At 40.2% G+C, this 27,176-nt stretch overlaps 1 protein-coding gene across 2 annotated transcripts in view; it reads right to left on the reverse strand.

Annotated features, from left to right (window-relative positions):
- Positions 1–27,176, reverse strand: part of NFKB1 (nuclear factor kappa B subunit 1) — a 125,287-nt gene that overhangs the window by 50,958 nt on the left and 47,153 nt on the right. For both annotated transcript variants that reach the window (XM_069593609.1, XM_069593611.1), the window contains exon 6: positions 426–574. In XM_069593609.1, the coding sequence (XP_069449710.1) occupies positions 426–574 (149 nt within the window). The remainder of the gene's footprint in view (positions 1–425; positions 575–27,176) is intronic.

The following is a 27,176-nucleotide window of genomic DNA, read 5'->3' on the forward strand; positions in this document are numbered from 1 at the left end:
ATTAAATGAATCATCAAGGGTATGAAATCATCCATAAAGTACTGATTTCTGCTATAGCTAGTTTTCTTCTAATTTGTCCACATCTTTATTTCTAGAAGGAAAACACTGCTAAAAGTGGCACAAATGCCTCATAGGTCACCTGACTGTATAATTCATCATCCAATCTGGGATACTTTTGAGAATGAAAAAGGGTGCTATAAATAATTAGGCCAGGACAACAGGTATAAAGTGAAATGTCTCAGGAAAGTCTCAGACAAGTGGGTAGCTTACTCCTGGAGTGCAAGTGACAGCTCAGATTTTCATATTCTAAGACTCTCTGAGGGTCTTGAAAAGACCCCTAACGAAAAAGGCCTGTCCGGTCCAAGTCCGCAGGTGCCATGTTCGATCTGCTCCTCCCTTCTACAACAACACACACCCTTACTTACCCGACCACCATGTCCTTGGGCCCGGCTGTCACAGTGCAGACGCCATCCTCACAATGTTTTCCCACCAGGCTGTGTGCATGCAGGTGGATGTTTTTTCCATTTGTGACCAACTGAACAATAACTTTTGCAGGTCCCACATAGTTGCAGATCTATATAAGAAGCACATTTCAAAGTTAGCACATCTGACTATATCACAACACGGGAAAATGCTAAGACAAGCTAGGAAGTAGAAAAAGTATGATATCAAATTAGCCTATCTGTACGTATACAGCCACAGCTTGGTTGTGAAAACATATGTGATGAACAAATGATGGGATGGAAATAAAACACGAGTGGTATTTGTTTTGGATGTGAAAGATACTCTTCAAGAAGCAGACCATTTAAAATACATATGTCTTGTTAAAGTTGAAAGGACGAGCACATCTCAGAGGATGCTGTGTAGCCATTAAGCACCCTCTTCCCATTAACCAAGAACACGTTTTCATCTGCACCCACACTGCATTTTAGGTCATAAATGCTGAGTCCAAGATCAATGAAAACGGTACTGGGAGTGACTGACGGATGGAAATCAAGAGAAGGAAAGAGTTGCATGGAAAGAGTCCTTCCTAACCTGCCATGAGATGAGGCAGGAGAGAGTCTTACCCAGGGACCAGGCCACAAGGGTTGGCCATAGACACCCAAGCCCATGGCCTGCAGTGATCTGTCTCTTCAATTTAAAAAAAGTGTGCTCCCTAAGTACAAATCCTTAGATCTGACACCAGTTTAAGCTCTTGTTTTATAAAATCAGATTTCTCCATTTAAAGTAATTTGTATTTTTATTGTAGTACCTTTAAAATGATGACAACAGTAACAGAAAGGACATCCTATGGAGATGATGACATTTTAAGTAACAAGAGCTTGGGCACCATTTCTCCTCTAGCTGGTCCTCCAGCCTCCTACAGTAGATCACATATTCTTTCCTTGAGACAACCACAACACTAAAATCATACTAACAGAAAACATCAATGACCTTATTTTTACATTCTTGAATATTATAAGTCAGAATCCTGGGATAAATTCACCTAAACTTGGAAATGCGTTCTGTTTCCTCAAAGGGTGATCAGCCATCCTGGTTTGCCTGGGACCAAGAACATTTCCTGGGGTGTAAGACTTTCAGTCTAACATTGAGAAGAGCTGGTCACTCCATCTCTTTAACTCATATTATCTCTTCTTAAGGAAGCATATGACTGAAAGTGAGGATCTCCCAACTATGCAATTATTGGAAATATTTTAATCTGCACAAGCAGCCCTTAGCTCAGATGAAAAGCTAAGGAGACACAAATCTCATGTGGCCATGGGTCCTTGAATGATGTCTTTCTGATATAAACTTGAGGAAGAACCTATACTTGCTAGTAAAATTTCTTGGAAAAGGACCGAATCCCTTTCAACTCATCTATTTCTACTATAAATACCATCTCATAGATTTACATTCCTTTGAGGCATGATTTTGTTAGAAGTTTTTCAGTACAGATTTTTTTTCCCAATCTAATCTCCCATTGCAGGGTTGAGGAAAAGTTGATTAGAGCTGGGATTATGCCCCAGACGCTTCTGGGAGAAAGAAGTTCCCTTTCTAAGCAAAGGTCAGACTGCCTGTGGGTCTGTAGTGTAGCTCCACTGGAAATACAGGGCCTGTCTGCCTGAACCCTGGCTCAGAAGTGCTGCAAATCTTGCTTTGCAACCCTTTCCAAGGAGCAAGGCGATCTGCGAGAAAAGCCTCCAGTCCTTGCAGAGTAAGCTAATCACAAAGCATGTTTAGGATTAATTAGGTTTTTACCCCCTTGAAGCACAAATAAATAATTTCTTAAACAGGTAAGCACTTAAATAAGCCCCCTGGGCATAAAACCAATTATGAACTCAGTGCTTTCCCTTTTATAACAGGTAGAAAGTACCCTGGGGGCGATAGAGGGAATGAAGAGTTCTGGGTTTGCTCCAAAGTTGGCTGCTGTCCCTACATACTCCCTGGGTTACTGATGCCAGTTCTGTGTCTTAGTATCGACATCTGAAATCAGCCTTTGTTATGATGGCATATTCCACAGGGACTTCTTCAGCAGTAAATGAACAGTGAAAGAGCATTAAATAGACCATGTAATTTCACTTTTAAGTGCACTGAGCACAGGAATGCAACAGTGTAAGGCATGACGAAACGCTTCACTTGGGTGAAATCAGGTAGGCTTGCCACTTAAGCAGGACACAGAAGGGATCTAGCAATTAAAGCCCAATCACAACTTAGTTCAAATACAACGACACATTCTAATTTACATTCACTCAAAACTTCAATAAACTTCCATGTATTTTAGCATCTAGTATTACTGCTAAAAGTCTGGAAAGTTTATTATCTTACTGATCTTAAAAAAATCTGAACGAGGCTAAAACCTCTAATCCAGTTCTGAGAATATAAAGAAATACTATGTTGTAAAAGAAAAAAAACCATGAAATTAACATGTGATACAGTATTATTAACTTTTGTTGTTTACTCTCTAAGTCATGTCCACAACTCTTTGCAACCCCATGGACTGCAGCATGCCAGGCTTTCCTGTCCTTCACTATCTTCTGGAGTTTGCTCAACCCCATGTCCATTGAGTCAGTGATGCCATTCAACCATCTCATCCTCTATTGCCTCTTCTCCTCCTGCCCTCAATCTAAAGTACGGATTTTGTTCAAATTTCACAAAATTTTATGCTAGTGTCCCATTAATTGTTTTCATACCTTATTCAAGACTCCACATTCTATTTAATTGCCTTGAGCAGCTTCAGCTGCATGCAACAAATCCTGGTAAATTCTCTTTTCATCTTTATTCTATTACAAATATTTTCTATTTCCTTGTTTTGGCTTCTTAGATACATCTATCCTTTAAAAGTGGACATTTCATTTCCAAATACATGGGATTTTAAACATATCTTTGATATAAATTTCTCATTTTGATGTTAATTTCTCATTTAAATCTTTCATCTCTGCAATCACCCTCTGTTTTTTTTTTCAATCTTCTACCTTTATTGAGGCTTTCAATAGCTAAGTCAAAGATCTCTCTTGGTAGAAGTCAAATTGCACTAGAAAATATGGGGATTATTTACAAATATCTTTTGATATTCATTTCTAATATAATCCCACAGTGATAAAAGAACAGACTCTGCATGATTTCAATACCATTAGGCCATCAACTGTTTGCACCTGGTCTTATATCTCTGGATGTGTTCCTGGGTCTCCTAGTTTATAGTCCAAGGGAACTTGAATAGAATTTGTATCCTGCCGTTGTGTGAAAAGTTGTATAAATCTTAATTATGTTGAATTCACAGTGCTTTTCAGGCCTACTATAACCTTCTACTTCTCTGTATATTCATCCTATTAATTTTTGAGAGTTTGATATTAAAACTCCAACTAAAAAAATCTTATTTACTTAAAAAATAATTGCAATATATAGTGGAACTACATGTAACTTTGCTGTGTATTTTCCAAGTCTCCTGTAAACGTGTTATCATACTCTCATAATTTAAAAAAAAAATTTTTTTTAAGCCCTATCACTCTGAATGTCTTCAACATTACCATGATGAAGGAATCAGTCATGGGCACTGAAGGAAAGAGGTGGGAGGTGTCCTCAAAAAGTACTCACATCTTTTTCTTGCTATTACTTCATGATTGAAGGGTGGCAAGAATGAGGAACTGGGTAGTCTCTGAGGTAAAGGGCCTGAAAAATTTGCCAATGACTAATGCGCTGTTTGATCCATTTGAAAGAACTCAAGCCAGCATGGCATCATCTGGTTTTTTACACAGACCACAAGGCAATGACAGGGAGGGCCCTGGGTTTTGTGGACTTTCCAAAATGCCAACTGAAAGAAGAGAGCTGAAGTGTGGGGACACACAAAAAATACTATTTTCAGGCTCTGTGGCACATGAAGACAATGGAATTCCACCTTAGGGGAGGGAATACTTCATAAAATGCCACAGTGACTGACAGCTATTTCAACTGACTCAGAAATCCATTTGTTCTGGGGAGAATCTGACTCTTTTTATTCAGTCTGCTACTTCTTTGCATAGTAGTTCCCTTGAAAATTAAGATTATAGAAAGCACCTGTATCTGCCAGAAAGGATGGGTTATTTTTCAGAGAGTCTGAGTATAGCAGGCTTTTAATAAACATGAATGGCTTAAATACAAGTTAAGATTTCAATTAGAGGAAAGCTTCCAAGAGCATGTACTTGATGAACAGACTAGCTAGGTTTGAAGACAGTGCCACTATCTGCAAGCCCTGTGACCTTGGGCAGCATCCAGCTCCTCATCTGTAAAATGAGGATAATAATTGGACCTCACAGGTTTGCTATGAGGATTAAATACATTGACACATATAAAAATCTTTAAGACCTCTGCCTAGTATGTAACAGCAGTATCCAAGTGTTAACCACTGTCTTATTATTGTGATGTATTCCTCTACCCAGAGATCTTTAAATAGTACAACTGCTGTGAGGTGATTTTTTTAAAAATTCTGTTTAAAGGCAGGTGGCTTAAATAAATGACCAATTCCAGCTACTTCTATTTCTAGGCTAAGTCTTTTTTCCCAGGGTGACACATTTTGTTGGGCTTTTTTAAAGTAATAACTATGTTATTGTAGTAACAGCTATCATTCTTGGAGGTACTCAGGAGTCCTCGGTTTCCTTGATGAAATCAAGCCTTTCTTCCAGAAGCTTTATGACTCAATACATACTGCTGGCCACAGGCTAGATCTGCTTTTTGAGTAAGAAACAGAAACCAAGGGTCTCAGATAATACCCAACTTAGTCAAATCACCTCCTTTCATTTAAAGCAACTAACTCTGTCATGCTCTGGAAAAGTACATACTGGTTCTTTAACAGCGATTAAGGTACGTGGTCTACAAGTTTCTAAGAATCAGATTTTAAAAGGTCCAGTTTATGTACTGAGTTAATCTGGACATATCACTTTGGCAGAATGTAGAGTCAACATGAATGTGAGATGTCAGGCATGATGTAGTTCTTTTCTGAGTTTTTCTCATGAAGTGGTGATAATGATGATACTTGAGGGGGAGGAGGAAGAGGGAAAATTCCACACTTTTAAAAGAGAAATCTACCCTGACTTGTCTCGTGTATCTAACTTTGGCCTCTACTGCTAGAGCAGCAGAGCAATGCGGTTAAATCCAAGAGCTCTGAAGCAAGGCTGCTGTGCGCAAAGTCCCTCTGCTGTCACTTATTAGCTGGGCCAGTGGGAAAGGATGGTTAAGGTCTCTGGACATCAGCTTCTCCATCTTTAAAAGGAAAGTAACAATACATCTGATTTCATAGGATTGCTTTTTAAGGATTAAATGAGTTAAGAGCTTGGCACCTAATACGATTAGCAGTCTCAAAAATAAACCCTATCTCCTATCCAGCCTATTACCTCACCAATAGCCAAAATGTATATATTGTTTCAGTGAGCATTTATTAAGCCCCTTCTATGCTCCATGTACTGCAGTAGGTCAGGGAGTGGAAGATACAAAGTTGAGTAAAAAACAGACACAACCCCTGTTCTTATGGAAGCTAAAGAGCAGGACCGATACGAATTAAAAACTCTCACAAATAAATATAAATACATAACTATGAAACACTTCCAAAGGAATAGAGATTTGACCTGGTGAGAGGGCGTAGTAAGGGCCAAACTCTGAAAGAAGAGTAAGAATGTAACAAGGGATGGGGTGGGCAGGGGTTGAGAAGAGCATTCCTGGCAGGAAGAAGGGCACATAGGAAAGCTCTGGGATGAAAGTCTGCCCCTCAGCTCCTCAGTCATAATTGCTACCACTCCTCAGGGCTTCCTCCACGTGGTTCCCATCACACGGGATGTCCCTTCCTTCTCTTCTCTCTCTAGAATCACCCATTCTTCCAAGGTCCAGCCAAAATCTGAATCTTCCATGACACTCCACCACTTTAGTCCTTTATTGGGGAATGTGATGGAATGGGGCAGGAAAACATCGCTTATTGCAGTAAGAAGATGATAAAATCTATTGGCAACTGAAGAATTACTGTTTCACCTCGTTTGTTTGTTCCCAGAGCACATACATCTATACTTCCTCACTTTCTGTTTTTACGGAAGCGAAGGGGGCTTGTTAACTCGTCCAATCTTCACTTCAGCCCCATGGGGTCAGTAGTGCTACCGCATTCCACAGCCGCGGGAACTGAGCCCCGTTAAGGTGACATAAGCTGCCGCCATTCCTATAACTGGGGTAACTGGGCAGCCCTTTGAACTTGGGTCTGTCCACCTCCAAAGCCCATTCATATTTTCCGTTACACTGGCTTCCACTTGGCTTAATTGCTTTTTCTTCTGTATATGTCTAGTGAGCCCAATGTTTTATATCTCTTTGTGTAGCACAGTATTGCTACACAACAGTTATCCCTGAAAAACCTGTTTTGGTTTTGTTGGTGTGTATTGTGGGAAAGAAGGTCTCAGAGACAGCTGTGAGACGGCAGAAGTGCACTTGTCCCCTTGTAAGCCTTTTTTCATAAACAAAATCATGCCACAGACATTACTAAACCACATACTGATTCTCCTCTGTTCGAGTGCAAGTCATATTATAAACAAGAAAAAGGAGAAGGAAGGCAAAGGAAGGGGAGAAGAAGAAGAAGAACAGGAGGAGGAAAGAAAAGAATATTGTTTTCATAATTACCTCCTCTTAGTAATGCAAAATAGTTAGATTTTATTGTTCGTTATTACTTATTCTATGTTGATGACACAGGAAGTACAGAATAGACTTCATCAAACAGATAGTACAGAACCATATCTAATAGTTTCTGGCATAGAGTAGGAAGATGCTTAGTAAAGTTAGTTCCTTCTTTTTAAGCCAGGGGGTTTCACATTGATCCAATCTGGGACCAAATCCCAGCTCTTTCTTCTTCCAGCTCTTTCTTCTTCCAGCTCTGTGGGGTTACTCAAGTTAAATAACCTCTCTGAGCGGAAAGTGCCTACAAATGAGCCAATAATGGGACCTCCCTCAGAGGGCTCTTGTGAGAACTACACAGTGTCTGGCATATGGCAGGTCCCATGGAAGCACCAATATCTCTCTCTCTCTTTTTTTTTTTTTTTCAATAAAAAGGGGCTGCTTCTCTCCTGGGTTTCCCAAAGACCTCATGAAGTAAACAGACTTGGGCACTATCATCCCCATTTTGCAGATAAGAAAACAGAAATTTAGAGAGATTAACGAGTGACATAACCTAAGGTCAGAGAATCAAGACCCAGAGGTCCTTGGAATTCATCCCGATTCTCCTGAATGTAGCTGTAGTGTTCGTATAAGATTGAATGACATGAAAATATCCTCTTTGCCCCATTCACTGTTGATGACACGGCTGTTTTCTGAGTGGTGCTACTGGATTTGCATTAATTCATTCACATTTGTTCACCTTTTTTATTTGCCCTACTTGTTTGACCAGCATACATCCCTTAGATGTTTGCCTAGCATACATCCCTTAGATGTTTGCCTGAGATTAGAAGGGCAAACTGGGCCATTAAACACAACAAAATGGGCAAAGAGGGCTTCATCAACTACAAAGGGAAGTAGAATAAAATCACTATTCAAAACTCAGAAAGTTTGAGGGGTTTTTTTTGGGTCATACTTTGACCTCTGGTTTCTTGTTTGTTTTATTTGAATTTTCAGTTTCATTACATCAGATATAGTTGTTATAAATCATACTTGGAAATCCAGACACTTGCTAACTCCAGAAATGGTTGGGGATTTGTGCCTCAATAGGTGTCACTACCTCATTAATAAATTACAAATAAATGCTTACCCTTTTCATAGCCCAATTATCCATGGTTACAAAATAATATGAGAAGAATAGAAAGTTTTTAATTTATGGATGAACTGTGTCTCCAAGGTGTTTTCATTTATAGGCCAGTTTTTTGGGGAAGCTGGCTTGGCTTATAAATTTGGTTTATTCCTAAATAGGAAATAAAATTTAAAATAACAGTCTTTTGGTATCATTTTTTTCTACATCTCCTTACCCTTGTTGCTGCACTATGTATAGTGTCAAATTCTTTTTTTGAACAAAGCATAAAACACATGGTATCTAGTCACAGAGTCAGACGTGACTGACGCGACTTAGCAGCAGTAGTCAGATCTTTAAAAGATTTCCCCAAACTAACCACTTCTCCTGTCTCCACTATTCCCTGGTTTCATGGAGGACTAGCCCACTCAGAGGGGCCTGGTGGGCTGCTGTCTACAAGGTCGCACAGAGTCGGACACGACTGAAGCGACTTAGCAGCAGCAGCAGCAGCCCACTATGATTAGTTTCCTAACGTTTTGCTCCTATGTTTCTTGTGCCTCTCCCACTTCCCCACGGCCTGTTCTTCTGGGTGATCCTGTTCAAGTCAGGTCATGCCAAATCCTGACACACCTCTGCTCAAAGTTCTCCAAAAGTGAAAACTGTTGAAGCTGAATGAGTCGTCAGCAGGACTCGTTACAGTATTTTGTGTATATATGATTAAATTTTTCCATGGCAAGAAATTAAAAAAAAAAAAAAAAAAAAAAAGGCCCAGACCCTCTAAAGGCTTTCCATCTGAAAAGCCCAAGCCTTTACAACAGCGCACAGTCCTTGGGCCATGTGAAGCCATTTCCTCTTTGCTCTGGTTTGTTACTACTTCTGGGCAGTCACATAACCTGCTGCGAGCTCAGCTTCCACCTGAGAGCTTCTGCACTCGCGGTCTCCTCTGCCTACAACACTCCTTCCCTGTATCCTTGCGCGGTCTCTTACTTTTCAGGATTTGCAGAAATGCCATTCTCTGGCGAGCTTCCATGGCTCACCCTACCCTTATCTAAACTTCTATCACTCCCATTCCTGAATTCCTTGCTGCTTCCCCTGCTTTACATTTCTCTCTGTACTAATTACCATTTAATAGAATATACACCTTACATGACTACTGCCTAACTTCCCCATTAGAACAGAGGCCGTGTAAGAGTGGGGACAATGGTTTCTTCCGTGCCACATCCCCAGTGCCTACAATAACGTTTATTATATTGTGGGAATTCAATAAATAATTCTTTAGTGAATGCATGATTAAATAAGAGACCTAAAATGTTATCTACGGAAGGTGAGATATTAAAACAAGAGTGTGTGAGGTGACAGATGGAAATTGGGAAACTATATTCTATTTTATCTCTTCCCCCAAAATTGGCTATATCCTGGTGCACCCTCTCATTAGGCTATTTAAATGAGAATGTGACTATTTACATCAGGACAGAACATTAGCCTAAGTAGATAGAAAGGTGTTGGGGTGTGGGCTTTGGGCCTGCAGTGTGGTCACAGGACTCTGACTGCTGAGGCGCAGGGATGGGCAGCTGTGGGAAAGAGAAGGGAAGGTAACTCTTTGATCCTCTTGTTGGAAAATCAAGGGTCACAGCACTCTTCTTACAGTCCAACACACCCTCCTGGACACCCCTCCTCCCACCCTAACTGCTGGCACCTGGTGTACTGAGGATTCTAAACTCACACACTCTATTCCGCGCCATACTAGGGCACTCAGGGGTCCAGAATTCACATTTCTGGTTCACCCCAGTTTCACAGTCATGCACTCCCCAAATAAGAAAGGCCTTTCTTTGATATTCACTGTGGTGACTGACAGGAATAAACAGCCTACAGAACCTTATCGTAAAGCTGTGCAGGTCCGCATCTACAAGACAGCAAACCAGTGGGCTCCGTTTCAATGAAGAGCACAGGCTCTGGAGTCTGAAGGACAGGGCTCTGAATCCTGGCTCCTCCCTCCCCTAGCTATGCCATCCTGGGTACGTTACTTGACCTTTTGACGTGTTTTCTCATCTGTAAAATGTGAATACAAATCCCTAATGTCTGACTTTTCACAAGGATTAAAGGAAGCAGTTTACAGCATCTAAGGCAGCACCTGATTCCCAGCAGATGCAGAGCGTATGAGAGTGACCCTGACTCTGTCCCTTCATGCCATAAGCAGACATCCGCAGTGGAGACTTCCTCTGAATTTAACGAGAAGGTGGACAGCATTGCACGGCAGGCTCTCCAACCTCTCTTCTCCTCACTGTCTGTCACCCAGGAGCAAAATGTCCCTATTACTTTCCTTATCTGCTCCCAATTCAGAGAAGTGTAGGTCTGTTCCCTTTTCTAGGTTTTAACCACTCTGCTTTTGCACTTAACACCATACTTACTCAAGATCTCCTTAAATCACGCTTCTTCTTCCCTCTCCAAAGGACCCTTACTCTTAGTCCACAAACCATATACTTTCTTCTTCCTTAATTCTGAACAATGCATTTCCTGATAATGATGATGACAACTGTACAGGCTAGCATTTACTGAAATCTATGGGCCAGGCCCTACAGCTACAGAACTGTTCTTTCATTTGATCTTCTCCATAATTCAATCAGACATGTTCTTAAAAAGTACTGTTCCCTGCTTGAGTGCCATTCTTTTTTCTTATCAAGTATGCAAGAAAAGCTCTAATCACCAATGCTGAAACTCCAACTTAATCTGCAGTACCTTTGAAAAGTGAAAGTGAAGTTGCTCAGTCGTGTCCGACTCTTTGCGACCCCATGGACTGTAGCCTACCAGGCTCCTCTGGTCCATGGAATTCTCCAGGCAACAGTACTAGAGTGGGTTGCCATTTCCTTCTCCAGAGGATCTTCCCAACCCAGGTCTTCCACATAGTAGTATTACCTTTAGCAATTAATCCTTTTATGCCTCAAATAAATAAGTGCCTAAAGGTCATGATTTACTCCATGTTTCCAAACTCATCAGCCATTTCTTGTTCTTCATCCCACTTGACTTCTCTGAAGGGCTACCTTCCCTCCTCAAAATGTTCCCTTCTCACTGCATTAGACACTTCTGCTAAAGCATTCTTCCTCCTCACAAGGAGATCTGTCAGAGGTATGCCGTTGGTCCATCTCTAATCTTTACCATAATCACTCTCTTCACATGGTTATGTTAGTCTCCTAGATTTAGTTACCTACTCCATGCAGATGACTCCTCAATTTAAATCCCATGTGCCCTTCCTTTTTCAACACCTATAACATTTCCAGCTGCTTGCAGGGCATCTTCCTGTCCATAACTTATAATCAACTTGACCACAACTGAAGACCCATGAATGGCCTTCCTTCTGAAACCTACTCCACCTCCTATTAAGTGAAACCACCACCTTCTAAGCAACTGCACCAAAATTCTCCTATCATCTGCTGTCTTCTAGATTTAATAAGTTACTGAATTAACTGATTCAGCCAGGTGGCTCGCTCGAAAATCTCTGGTTTCTGCCCCTTCCCTCTATCCTCATTGCTCTAGTTTATCTATCTCACCCTGAATCCGAGTTTACCTCATGAGGAATCACTGCAGTTCTTCCCAAGTGGTGTCGCTGTGTCTTTCCCTTCCAATCCCTCAGGAGACTTCTACCAGATTTACATTCCTAAAGCACAGTGTTCATTATAGCAAACCATTTCTATATTAAAACTTGTACAATTTCCCCACTTTCTACAAAATGTGGTTTAAATTCCTGAGCCTTGCACAGTTTGGTCCAATCTTACCTCTAGCCTCATCCCCATCTTTCTCTTTCGTGTTACTCTTCATTCCAGCAGAATTATTCACCATTCCCTCCCAACTTCAGCGATGTCTCTTTTTGAGCCTTTGCCATTCACTTTTCTGCCTCTGCTATTTTCCCTAATTAGATTCACATTTTCAAGTTTCTACCTTTCCCTCAGGATCCTGCCCCAAATGTAATCTCTGCCTTGAAGTCTTCTCTGCCCACTTCAACCAGCCAGCTCTTCAACCTTAAGGCTATGAGGTCATTCACTCTTTCATCTGAAAAATACTGCTTTATTCAGCAATTCCTACACGGCAGCTATAGGTGCTAGTTCTGTAATGGTGAATAAAACAATATTATCATATTTCAGATATTTAAGGCCATATCTTAGGTCCTCCATTAAACTGACTGGTTTTTTAGGATCAAGGCATTGTCAGATTCTTCTATTTCCCCAACCCCCAGGATGAAACTAATCAGTATTTGCTCAAAGAATTCATGACTGAACACATCACTGGCTCCAGGCTGCTCTGAAGAAGAGGGAACACCAAATGGTTGACACCTCTCAGGCCATACTAGGTAAGGATGCTGACAGCAGAGCCCACCAGGCCGTCCTGCCTTAAGATCTGCTGAAGGGTTACAGTCACATGACACAGTTCATCTCTCTACTACAACTGTGAGGAATTACCCTGAGAAGTTTCTAAAAATCCCTCGCAAAAAGTGAGTGCATGGAGTCAATTAACTTGGAAATTCTTCTGACTTCTTGGCTTGAAACCACAATCAGGAAGACCTAACCCTGAAACTATTTTTATTTCTAAGAGGATTATTTTTTGAAGTACTCCCCTGAGAAAACTAACTTCCATATACAGACTATATGCCATATATATATATATATATACACACACACACATATATATACACACACATACACACACACACATACATGCATGCTATGGGCCATAGGCCGCCAGGCTCCTCTGTCCATGGGACCATGGGACTTCCCATGGACAGTCAAGAATAATGAAGTGGGTAGCCATTCCCTTCTCCAAGGGATGTTCTTGACTCAGGGATCAAACCCATGTCTTTTGTATCTCCTGCACTGGTAGGCAGATTCTTTACCACTGCCCTACATGGGAAGCCCAAAAACATCTTTAATTTTTATACATTCAATTCTCAGTGAGGATTTAACCCTGCCATACAATTCAACAACGGTGCTGGCGTTTGGCCAAGGTGTCAGGATGGGCAGAAGACAACCATCAGGGGCTGGTTCCAGGTAAACTAGACACAAGGCCGGGAGGAGGGGAACTGCTGTCTTGGCCATAGGTCCCAGGTAATCTGGAGAGCTGATCTCATATTCATCATCTCAGCTCGACTGCCAGGGCAGCTGCATGAGGGGAACTTTCCCCATCAGCAATCCTTCCACTTGAAAACGGGCCTAACTTGGCGGCATCAGTTTATGCTTCTAAGTCACTGAAAAACACCCCAGGAGTGTAAAATCCAGACTCTTTAACCTATCCCAAGTTGTAATTTATTTTCAAGTGTGATTCCAGGTTTGGAGAAAACAATAGGCATGACAGTACTGTTTATAGAATTTAGTAATAAATTATGCTTAATATAAATGCCTCAACATTCTTAAATTTGTAAAAGAATACCTCAAATTATTAAATCTGTAGAAGAATATTCTCCAGAAGTCTGAACATTTTCAGATTAAAAACATGTGCATTAATTTTTAGTGCTCCAGCAAGTGGCCAGAGTTCCAGCTGCCAGTTACTGCTATGACTTTGTGTTAGTCTCCTAGCCTCCTTGGGCTTCTGAACTCTTCATGTGTAGAATCACAAGATAACATTTAATACATCTTCCAGCTCTAAAATTCTATGATTCCTAGTCATATATATATATATATGAGAGGACACACAGGACAACAAGCAAAGATCACATTTTCTAACTGAAATATTTCAAACACATTTCAAAAAAATAAAAGCTTAAAACCACAGAATTTCTGAGTTGGAAGGACCCTAATGGTAAGCTTAATTTGTAAAACTGTGAACATTTTAGATACATTTAACACAAACTGAGAAAACATACAATCAACACTCAAATTACCTGTTGTAATGGGGCCTCTGAATGCATGAAAATCAAAATTTAGAGACAAAGAAAAACCTTTATGTTAGGCAAAGATTTCAACTTTTCTCATTAAAACTGAAATTGAGTAATCAAAGCATTTAGTTTCAGTAAATCCAAGGAGGGCACTGCCCTGGGTAGTTAAATCCTGGTAATAAAGGACTGACTTTCCTGAGGACAGGTCAAAAATGCTTAGATTACACAAGTAGTGGGTGGGAGAGAAATATACAAGCCAAACAAAGACAGAATGAAAAATTTTAATCTACTAAAGTTTTTTTTTTTTTAATTCTTACAAACTACATAAAAATAACTAGGAGGATTAGATAACATGTAAGGTATAGCTGAAGTATGTGCAAAATGAAGATTTTAATTGGGGGATTTATTCTTTGAAGACAAAAATTATTAACGTAAGTTCTAAACAGTCTTTTAAAATAGCCAAAAGTCTCTCAGCACAGTCTTTGATACAAACCTAATTTGAGATAATTAAGAGTATCCTCTGACTCTGTGATATTCAAATTTACTTGGAATTAAATATCACTGATTTCTTTCTGTTTAAAGGCATATAAATATCCTCATGTTATATTTTTCTTGCTTAGAAAACCCATCATATCACCTTCACTGAAATCCACTGGGTAGAGAAGTAACTAAATAATTTGGCTCTTAATGATTGAAAGTACTTAGAGACATCATTTAGCAGAGAATTTAATTTGTACTATAGTAAACACAGCTGCCTGGTACGAGAATTTAGACCACTCTGAGAAGAAGACAATTAACTGCTCCTTCAGAAGAAAAGTACATAAGATAAAGCATTTCAGCTATTCTTCTGTGATTTCCTGTGGAAAACCCCTACAAAATTAGGAGAATTACAAGTGAGTAGAAATGGGAAATTTTCTCTGTCTGATTTCTTGTTGTCACTTTATTGGTTAATTTACATCCCAGACACTGATGGGGCAAAAGAGAAAACGCGATATCAAGTGTCAGACTGAGGTTAACCAACATATTGTACCATCTACATACTATGATGTAAGCAAAAGGAGGAAGGGAGAAACACCAAAATTTCTAACATGGTTGAGGATAACATCAGCCAGCAATCTGGAAAAATGATTGTACTTTAAACCTGCTAAAAACCCTCCCATTCGGTAACTTTATATTCAGCCTATGCAGACTAAAACACAAAGAATATGAAATAAATCATATACTTTTATACTTAGACAAAATATCCTGCAAGAAATTAATTTCTATTACTTTTACAGATTTGCCAAAAAATTATAACTTCCCTATAATCAAATCTTCATTTTTCCCTTATCATGAAGTACAATTTATTAAGTAAAAACTCTTTTGAAAGGTATAAAAAAGGAATCTACTTCTCATTAAGCATCTTAACATAAGGTGCTTCCTTGCTCTGTAGTATTTTAGCTCGTTTTTGAACCAGTCCAGTGATAATGAACTTCATCCTGAGGCTATACATTCCATCCTCATGCAGCTCTGACTCTCAGTAACAGCAGAACCCTCTCTCTCCCAGGGCTCCTCCCAGTGCTTTTTATCACATCTTCTTGGGACAGACGGGACATACCTCATCCTTCTCTCCTATGACAGCTGTCCAAATACTTGAAGACAATCAAATTTGCCAGGCTATTAAGTATTCTCATGGTCAGTGACTGCCTTACTTTGAGGAAGGTTTCGGTTCGGTCACCATTCTGCTCTGAACACATTCAAGTTGGTTTGTATTTCTCTACAATGGTGGCGCAAAGCAGGGTACACAGCTTCCCTGGCACAGGAGTGAGATCGCTGTCTGGTCTTAAATACATACCCTTCGTAGAATTACCTGTTTGGCTGTCACACCACATTGTTGGCTCATGTTGAATTAACTAAAACCTCTAGATTTCTCTGCGCGCATATCCCTCCCACCCTGTACTTGGAGTAGTTTGTTTTCTGGAGGCATTCAGCTTTTTAGAATAGCCTAATTGCCTAAGAAGTTAGCCCTAGGAGAGGGTGGGATGAATGGAGAGAGTAACATGGAAACATATAAACCACATGTAAAACAGACAGCCAGTGGGAATTTGCTGTATGACTCAGGGAGCTCAAACTGGTGCTCAGTGGGATGGGGTAGGTGGGCCAAGAGGGAGGGGACATACGTATTCCTATTGATGTTCATGCTGATGTATGGCAGAAACCAACACAATATTGTAAAGCAATTATCCTTCAATTAAAAATAATTTTTTTAAAAAAGAGGTATGACAACAAAAAGAAAGTTAGGCCTTGTTTTGATGGAGATATGGATGCTGAAATATATTTCTGAATTTTAAAACTTAAAAGTAATAAATTTTATATTAAAAAAGAATGTAGCTCTTTGCCTCAGCTTTTCAAAATGAATTTGAACTTAAATTATTTATCTATCACTCCATGTCACTGCAAATTTGATAAAACATCCATCGAAGACAATGATAAAATACACTGAAGTAGCTGCAGAAAGATCCCTGAGGCCAGAAATATCCCTCCAGGTTGACGTCACCAACATGAGAAATACTGTTAACCCCTAAGTACCAAACCAGAGATCTCCAACAGCTCAGTATTACACCATCCCAGAAACCCTGCCAAAGAAAACAGTGAGATGTATCCGGTGTGATTTGTTCCTACTAAGGTGCCTGAAATGGATACCTAGCTCTCTGGTCTCTAGTTTGAAAACACATCTTTCAAATCCCATGAGCATTCTGTCAAAAACAGAAGTTGAGGCTACCTAGCCAGGAGGTGATCTCAAAGCAAAGGTGCACTTCCCCTATAGTGTGTAGCCCTACACACCTATACACACAGACACACACACACATTGCAGAACATCCTTTGAGGAGGCCTCCTAGCCCTACACACACACCTACACACCTACACACAGCCCTACACACCCACACCCCTACACACCCACACCCACCCCTACACACCCACCCCTACACACCCACCCCTACACACCCACCCCTACACCCACCCACCCACCCACACACACACACACACCCCGGAATGCCCTTTGAGGAGGCACTACTCCAGCGAGTCCCGAGTAACACTTGTATCATCATCTTGTATGTGCCCGTATGAACTGCTCCCTGCCTGTTCACATAGGTCCGGGGGCAGAGACAACCACATTTGAGCATGTGGCCAAAGAGCTCAGCACTGTGCCTGGCACAGGACATGTGCTCCACGAATATGAGGGAAGGCGGAAGGTCAAGGCGGCTGTAAAATCTACAGATGGAATGTCCTAGGCTTAGATGCATTCAGGTTTCTGAACTAACAATCCAGAGTACAATTTAAATCAAGGCTCTGACCGATCCCTTTTCTTTGTTACTATTTTAAAAAGTAATAACACAATGACGTTATAATGACTTCTAAAGGGTCTAGTTAATCGCATTTAAATATGAGACTGATAAATATTGATATTGAAAAAATAAAATTAAATCAGTAAGATGGGAAATCCCTGAAACTGAACAAAAACAAAAAATTTAACTAACTATATTTGTAACGGCACTGTAGCTACATAGAAGGAAAAAATTATCCTAATAGTTACTGAACATATTACTCTGACTAACTACCCTCTCTTGAATATATTTGAAGGTCAGAAGAACTATTCAAAAAATACTATATTTAGTAAGTTCATAGCTAGAATTGATATTGGTATAGCGATTCTGAAGCTATTCTGTATGCATCAAAGGGCTGAGCAAACTGCGTGGGTATGCGAAGCAGAGGAAGAAAGGAAGAAGCCCGCAATGTCAGACTGGAATTTAAAGGTATCAGTATGAATTCAAGATTAAAAACAAACAAACAAAAACACAGTTTTCGAGCCCTGCCTAATGAAACAGACTGGAAGAAATTTCTCCAATAAAAGGAACCAGGGCTTCTTGGAGAGATGGCTGATTAGAGGACTGGGGCAGAAAAAGTACAGGATGAACTGAGAGAATCATATTACTTCATAAATAAGGAAATATTCAAAATCGAGCAGAGACATGTTAAAAGGATATAGAAGCTAGCATGAAAGACTCCTACTAGCTAAGAGTCAGGCAATTCTAACATCAAAATAAATAATGACAGGAGTGGCTTATAATACACTGAAAAACAACAAAAATCCATCAGTATCTAGAGAAGCTAAGTAAAGTTTTTAAAGGAATATGAAGAACAGAGATTGTTTTTGTTTTTAAACACAATTTCTTTTTAAACAGAGAATTTCAGCTAACAAAATTTCTATAACAAAAATGAAACAAAGTGATATAAATATACAATCACAAATTTGTAATCATCAACTACCGATAACAATCGATTCACCAAAGAATCATCCATGGAAGCTAAGACCACTGGGAAGAGATGTTAAGGATGGTAGCTTGTACAGGGTGGCTACAGTGGTAACAAGTGATTAGACTCTAGGTAAGTTTTGAAGGCACAGCCAACAGGATGACCCAATGGGTTAGAGTAGTTCAGAATAACTCCAAGGTTTCTGACCTGAGCAACTGGAAGGATAGAGCTGCCACTTCCTGAGAAAGGAGAGACATTAGGAGGAGTAGATTGGTAGGGTGGAGAAGGCGATGGCACCCCACTCCAGTACTCTTGCCTGGAAAATCCCATGGATGGAGGAGCCTGGTGGGCTGCAGTCCATGGGGTCACCAAGAGTCGGACATGACTGAGTGACTTCACTTTCACTTTTCACTTTCATGCATTGGAGAAGAAAATGGCAACCCACTCCAGTGTTCTTGCCTGGAGAATCCCAGGGACGGGGGAGCCTGGTGGGCTGCCGTCTCTGGGGTCGCCCAGAGTCGGACATGACTGAATCGACTTAGCAGCAACAGCAGATTGGTAGGGAAGATTCAGAATTCAGTTTGTTCACTATCAGATATCCAAATGATGTCAATCAAGCATCTAAGCCTGGAGCCTAGATTTCAGAGTAGAAGTCTCGGCTAGATAACAGAATTTAGAGTCATCAGCATATCTACATTACATAAAGGGACAAGATGGAGGCAATGGAGAAAGAAACCCTTCTTGGTCAAGTTTTAACTAAACGTTTTTTAACTAAACAAGCTAACTTTCTATTTCTAATTAAGCTTCTAATCAGTGAGCAACAATGGACTACCCAAAGAACGAAAGAGAACTCAGTTTAATTCAGTAAATATTTGTTGTACATCTCCCAATAGAAGAATATCATGAAGAAATAAGACGTGGTGCCTGTCCTCAAGAAATAAGGTCTAGAGGTGGGGAGACAGGCATGTAAGCAAGTAAGTAAATGAATATGAGGAACAGTGGTGGATGCATTCAAAGATTTCACAGGCTGATTACGGAGGAACACTCAGAGGTCAACTAACTCAGCTGGAGAAGTGAGGGCAAATCAGGCAGATTTCTGAAAGAGTGATTGCTGATAAATGTGTCAGAAAACTACATAAGAAATAAATGACATGACAAGGAGCTGAAATAATATTCCAAAGAGATAAAATTAAATTCAGGACAAAACATCCCCACAATTCATAAAGAACACTCTCAGAAAAAACTTCATGGCTATTAAAAGTCAAGTTAATTAACAAAATACATTTAAAAAATAGAAAGACCCTGGAGTCAGGGAAAAATCAGGATCAAGTAGGATTATCAGGGCAGGTAGGTTTTTGAGCTTGTCTTTACCATGAGAAAGGAAAGCAGACAGATTCATAGACTACAAAAGATGGTACATGCACAAAGGCAGCGTGAGAAGCAGTGTATGATGAATGGAACGCCTTACCAAGAATAAGGTCGGTTCCCACAGCTGACATTCACAGAGCACTTACCATGCGTTGGGCACTGCTCTTTACATACACGAACTCATCTTAATCTTTCCAACAACCCTGGGAGGCAAGGACTCTCAACCTCCCCTTGTTACAGATGCAGAGAGGTTAACCAAGTTGTCCAAGATTAAACAATAAGGGGCAGAGTTGGATTTGAACCCAAGGCAGCATGCTCTAGAGTCTGCTACTAATCATTTTACTCTATCACTTCCCTAGATATCTATCAGCTGCTGAGGAATGTCCTACCAAGCTCATTAAGTGAGAAACGCAAGGGGCAGCGTGTTTTATAGATTAACAGAATATAGGCATGTGTATAGATGAATATGCTGTATAGTTTACAAATATTCGTATACACATCATGCTTACACACATAAACATACATACGCATAGACTTGCGTATGCATGGAATATTTTTGGAAGCTTACCCAAAGAAATTCAAAGCAGTGCTTCTCTCTGGGGAGGAGAGGGGTCATAGCAAGAAGGGACGCTTACTTTTCACTCTATGTATCTTTGTATTATTTGAATTTCTATTAATTTCTATGTGACACTTATGAATAAATAAAAAACTTCTTAAAAAATGAAACAACAGGAATGGCACACAGACTAGACATTCTCCAGTGAGGGAGCACACTTGATCACACAATTTCAGGAATAAAGGAGGTTTAGATGTCTCAGTTTGCTCACGGCAGGGAGAAATGATTGCTATTTGTTATTTTGGTTCCCCCTTTGGAGTTTACCAGTACTCATATGTTGTGCTTGGGGATCCACCTCCCACCTTGTCTACATGTCCGAGGTGCAGCTAACTCCGCTGCCAGATCCAGAGGGTGGAGGCTGCGAATGGTTATTAATGCAGTCACCTTGCCTCACTCTCTCTGTCCCAGGTGTGACCTCCAGGGATGGGCTATGAAACAAGGCAGACCATGAGGGCCTAGAAACCTTTGACTTGGGACCCCTTAAACCTGTTTCAGCTTCCGGGAAAGCACACTTTCTGCTGTAGGACCTGGTGCCCTAACAAGGTGAGCCTGAGACAGCTGCTGTGGCCGCCTTGCAGAGATGAAGAGGGAAACCTGAATAACAGAAGTCAGAGCTGAGCAGCAGAGAGAAGCCAAATGACAGTGTCAGCTCTGAATCCAGGGGGCTCTGAAGCTAGCTAGCTTTTCCTTTGGACTTTCCAACTTTTTAAACAAATAAGTTACCATCTGCTGCTTAGTTTTCGTTGATTTTTCTCTCACAGCCATGGAAAGATTCCAATAGAGAAACTGAGGCAGACAAAGCCCCATTTCAACCTCGAAGTCTGGTGTCACGCCCAGGGTCTAAGTTCTAGTGTTCCAACTCACTGACTGGGACATGGGATGAGGGATTCCAAAGTCAGGTGAATGGGGGAGGAAAAGGAAAAGCAGGCTGGTGAGACAGGAAGAACAAGACGGAAGAGCAGGCGGAGGCGAGCTGTGAAGCCTGGTTGAAGACTGTATTCCAATAACAACCTGTGACTATTATGTCTATATAATAGACTATTTGTCTCTTCTTTAGCAGAATTATGCTAGTACTAGTGATAGTCTGGGAAAGATAATTCTAGCATCTCCTGCGCATTGACAATTCACGTACTATACAGATAATTACTGGCTACCTACTATATACTACGTATTATTCCAGGTGCTGAACATACAGCAGTAAACACAACAGGAAAAAAAAAAATCTCCCTTCATGGCGCTAGCAATCATATTTATTCTTAAAAATATAAAATGTCCCGAATGAACACTTAATGCTATAGATGTGCCATGACCGGGCTAGGTGCTATTTATGACAATCACTTAACCCTAATACAATTCATATTTCTGCAAAGTAGGTATTTTTAATTTTCATTTTATAAATGAGGAAAATCAAGTCTGACGAGATTATGTGACTTGTTGGAGGCCACACTATCTGTAAATCATATAATCTCAAGTAAAATCTAGCTTTTGCTTTCAAGTATGTTATTTTGCTCACTAAACCACAGCTCTATTTAACTACCATACGACAGATGTCATATAGCAACTCAATGGGTTTACTCAGATTCTGCAAAGTCCCTAGGTATTATGTAACTAACACATGAATAAAGAACCTTACATGAAGTGATTTATTATCTTCTCTTGATATGACTATTGCTCATTAGGTTAATATCCAGGATGTGATCTCATATCTGCTTTGCTTATGAAATCTTGCAGTGGTATGCTAGAATTGGCTTGACCAACTCACAAGAACTGTTAAATTTTCAGAAAATTTGCAAACCAGTTGACTTTACGTTGATAGCTTGAAAGTGATCACACTGTAAGTATTTACATCAAGAAAATTAACAAATACTACAAATCAGGGTTTTGTTTCGATTTGCTTTTTTTTTCCTGGACAGTCAATTGTTAAGCATTTACTAGGGCACAACTGTATTTAAGGTCCACCATTTACTCAATGGAGAGAGATCACAGGAATTATTGTTAGAAAATATTCAAAATACTGGCAAACTTTGCGACTTGAAAGATTTTTAATAATAATGATCCCAGGTGGTACTAGTTGTAAATGTGGGAGACATAAGAGACGTGGGTTTGATCCCCGGGTTGGGGAGAAGGGAATGGCAACCCACTCCTGCATTCGTGCCTGGAGAATCCCATGGACAGAGGAACCGTATATGCTCCATAGTCCATAGGATTGCCAAGAGGCAGACACGACTGAAGCCGTGCACGCAAGAGATACCGCGGATACATGAGAATATCTCTCCCAGCGCATACTGGGCCTAAAATGGTCATTATCCCAGACTTTCAGAGCCACTGCTTTATAAGCTTAATGCCATAAGACACTTGTAATGGGCTGAATATTATCCTCCCTAAATTCAAGTCTACCCAGAACCTCAGAATGTGGTCTTATTTGGAAATGGGGTCTTCACAGACATAATTAATTAAGATGAGATCAGACTGGATTATGGTGGGGCCTAAACACAATGACTGTTGTCTTTATGGGAGAAAAGGAGATTCAGACACAGAAAGACAAAGGGGAAGTCTGGGGAAGACAGAGGCAGAAACTGGAGTGATACCGCTACAAGCCAAAGAATGTCAAGGATTGCCAGCAACCACCAGAAGCTACAGAGGCAAGGAAGGCTTCTTCCACAGAGCCTTCAGAGGGAGCCTGGCCCTGCCGACAACTTGATTTTGGACTTCTAGCTTCCAAAACTGTGAGAGAGTAAATGTCTATTGCTTTAAACCACCTAATTTGTGATAATTTGTTATGGCAGCTCTAGGAAACTAAAACAATACTTGTGCAAATTATCAGATGCATAATGCCCAGGAGAACACAGTTAAAGAATCTAAAAAGAATTTGATAAATTCCTTTCTGGCCTCTTGCTACTGATCAATATTTTCATAAGAAATCATGCATAACATTTAAAAGCAAGCTTTTGACATAGCATCTGTTTTCAATCTCCCACCTTCCTAACTTTAGAAAGAAGGACATGGCATAAATAGACTGGAAGCAATATTAATTAGTGAAGTTGTGCTGAAAATAAATTAGTGGACTGGTGAAGCTTTTGTATAGCTCCATGGTTCCATAAACCAATCAGCAAAACTGTCGTTCAATACTCAAATTAATGTATTTTGGAATACAAAAAATAGAAGCTGACGATCACTTTTAAGTGTTTACTCTGTACCATACACTAAACAACTCAATTCATACTTATATCCTATGAAGCAGGTATTACTTATCTCAACTTTACAAATGAAGAAACTGAGGCTTGGCCAAGTTAAATACCAATAACATTGTCAGTAGATGGCAAAGCTAGGAATCAACATCTTTTCAGCTATGAACTGACTGACTTCAGAGCCAATACTTAAAAAACACCTAAAAGTATGGTCCATAAGCCGCCTGAACTTTACCCTAGACGAGAACCTCTAGGTGCAGAACCAGAAATGTGCAGCTTTCTTATCTCCCTTCAGGACTTCAATTAGACAGCTTTACTCTTTCTTTGTAATCTGTATCTCACCCTTTCTTTCAAGTTTTCCTTCTCTCTGTGCTATAGTCCAGGAAATTACTTCAGTTCTGTTTTTAAATTTGGTAATTCTTTCTCCTGTCTCTAATCTTAACTTTAACTCATTCACTGAGTTAAATCACTTCAGTGATATTTTTAAGTTAGAATTCTGATTTTTTCCTTAACAATAGGTCTCAAGTATTTCCCATGTTGTGCAATCCTCATGATTTTTTAAACAGTATTCTATCCCATGGTTACACCATGTTGACCTATTCATTCACCTGTTGTTGTATCTTGTCATTGTATGACATGAGTCCTTAGAAATTATCACAGAATTATCATACTAATGGACCCACAGTGATTTAGCATGAGTGGAGTGGGCCCCTGACATCTCTGCAGTTAAAATATTCTTGGGTGATTCTGATGCATATCCATGGCTGAGAACCACAGATTTAAAGAACCCCTATAATTAATAGTATTCCCATGATGTTGAAGAGTCTGGACTATTAAATCACACTATCTGAACTGAAACCTTGGGCTCCATGCCTCAGACCAGGGTAAGCTTTTTAACTTCTGTGGACTTTGGCTTCCTCATTTACCAAATAAGGATCACAGAACCTACTGCAGTGGGCTGTGATGACTGAATGAGATGATGTAAATAAGCACAGCAAGCCATCCTTACCGTCGTTCTTCTGGGTGGATGGGGACCTAAGGGTGAGAGGCATTATCTGTGAAAGTCTGCAGTCCACCCACACGAGAGCTCGGCGAGGCGAATGGAGACTAGAGGACTCTGGTCTGAAATCCACCTGGCGGGTGAGAGGTTGTGACAGCACGGTAGTTCACAGCCTCAGCTCTAGATCTGCTGACAAGTTGAAACTCGGCTTGTCTGTGGAGGAGGAGGTGTTACACCTTTGGGGGCCATAGTACTTCTGTATGTTCTTTCCTTATCAGGAAGAATTACCAGTATGTGACCTGATGAGAGCTGAATTCTTAAATGTAATGAAAAAAGGCTACCTAATCTTCAACCTCTGGGGCTGGAAGAAGCCATCCGAGATTTGCTTCTGATTAAATAATGGTCCCAGGAACAACCATGAATTTAAGGAAAAGTGGATGAGAGAAAAATGGGAATAGCCAGCTAAGGAAGGTCACCAAGGGGTGATGGACCAAAACAGAGCTTAAGGGTCACACTGTCTGTAAATTCAATAAGCCTATTAGGTTAATAGTTACATTTTTACTCTACTCCTAGTAGTTACATTTCACAGCTATGATTTGTGCTAGAAGTTTCTTCTCATGAGTAGCTTTCTCTAGTTCATAATGTAGACTATGACTACATACCATAAATTTAGAGGGCTGTTTTATTTTTTATTTTTTTGTTAATAATTCGAGGAATATTTATTTTTTAAAAAAAGACCCTAAAAGCAGTCATCATGCAACATCCTGAAACATCTTAGAGCTCCATGCACGCCTGCTCAGTCGCGTCAGTCCTGTCCGACTCTGCCACCCCGTGGACTGTAGCCCGTCAGGCTCCTCCGTCCATGGGATTCTCCAGGCAAGGATACTGGAGTGGGTTGCCGTTTCCTTCTCCAAGAGGGCTGTTTTAAAAACATTCTACAAGGTAATATTTTGTTCTGGAGGCCCAGTGAAAAACTTTTGAAAGAAAAATATCCAGAAGTCTAGGTTATGGTTACACATGGAAGGAGTTTTGTCTGCTTGCCAAGACAGGACCTGACACAGAGTGCTCAATAAATATTTGTTAAATGAACTGTTTTCTCTCTTTTGGCTTCAACCACTAATGGTTAACTTCATGCTTAATCAGCATCTCTGTGGAACAGCAAGAAAGGAAAAGCAGTGATGCCTACTCCCGTTTAGGGCTATTGCTGCTGTGTGTCCTCGCTTCTCCACCTGATACTCAAAGTGAAGGGAGGCTTTCCTGGGTCTTGTGTTGACCAGCTTTAATTGTTTTCACTCACTAAGAACAGGTAAAAATACAAAAATGTACTTTTTAAAAAGTACAAAACTAAAAAAAAAATTTTTAAGACAGCCTATATATCTTTTTTATTAGCAATTTTTAAAATCAACCACTGTCAGAAAGCTAAGGTGATACGTACTCTGCAGCACTGGTTCTTAACTGTATTTTAATCCTTCCATTTGAAAATCTGATGGAAAGTTATATTTATCTCCCCAGAAATGTGTGTGTGTACACACACACACACACACACCCACACACACACCCACACCCACGGTTGGCCAAAAAGGTTCATTTGGGGTTTAAAAACCCGAATGAACCTTTTTGGCCAACCCAGTAAATTTCTGCATATAAATTAAGAAGCTCCAAATCCCTCTGAAACCAGTAAAAGGGATCCAGGTTACAAAGCGCTTTTCTTCAATATACAGAGCACAGGGCTCTTGGTCTAGGGGATACGGTTATTTTTCCTTTTTAACATATGCAAGTAGTGAACAGCTTAGGGATACTGATGGAAATTTTAATAAATGCTATGAAGGAAGTTTTATGTGCAAACCTAATTGACTACTGGTGATCCTTGTCCCTGTTGTTTTTAGTAACTGAGTCAGATTAAATTATTCAAAACTAGCACTATAAAGAGATACTTAAAATGGCAAACCTCCTAAACCAGACAAGTCCATACAAAGGAAAGGGAGATTACACAAGGATACATGATATCCCTAAATGCCACAAGAGATCAGCCAGTCTTCATCTGACCTTGACAGAAACTTAACATTTAGGATTTTAAAGTGAGAGGCACCGAGAGTGGAGACTTAAGAAGGAAAAAAAAAATCATGGGGGTCAGGGAGACAATAAACATTGTCTGTTGTTGATCTAAACATCTCAATACTTGCCTTCTGCTTAATCTGAAACACTCCGGAAAGAAAACATATGTGAGAACCAGCTTTCAGAAAACATTTGATTAAAAATAGTTACACTTACATCAGCTGTGTTTCAAGTTGTAGTCCACTGCATTTGATATTTATAACTAAAGAGAAAATAAGAATACCGACTGGTCAGCTACTCGTATTTTAGAACCAAGGTCACTGACAGCTTTCTGGTTGGAGTAGGCCAAGCTGGAGGATGTCACATCGGCTGAGGATGGGGGCTTTCTGGCCACTCTGGAAGAGAATCAGTGAGGGTTTCTGAAGCCCCGTGGGGCTGTTCCTCTTGGCAACTTTCCACCTCTGTGAAGAGGAAGGTAGTTTGGTTAATAAAAAAAATAATAATAAAAAAAATCTCATGAATAACTTTCGGGAAGGAGGGAAATGAGCCTTCCCTGGCACTCCTTGCTGAGTCAAAAACAGGCAGTGACAGGCTTGGCC

Source organism: Ovis canadensis, chromosome 6, assembly GCF_042477335.2.
Source record: "Ovis canadensis isolate MfBH-ARS-UI-01 breed Bighorn chromosome 6, ARS-UI_OviCan_v2, whole genome shotgun sequence".
Taxonomy (NCBI): Eukaryota; Metazoa; Chordata; class Mammalia; order Artiodactyla; family Bovidae; genus Ovis; species Ovis canadensis.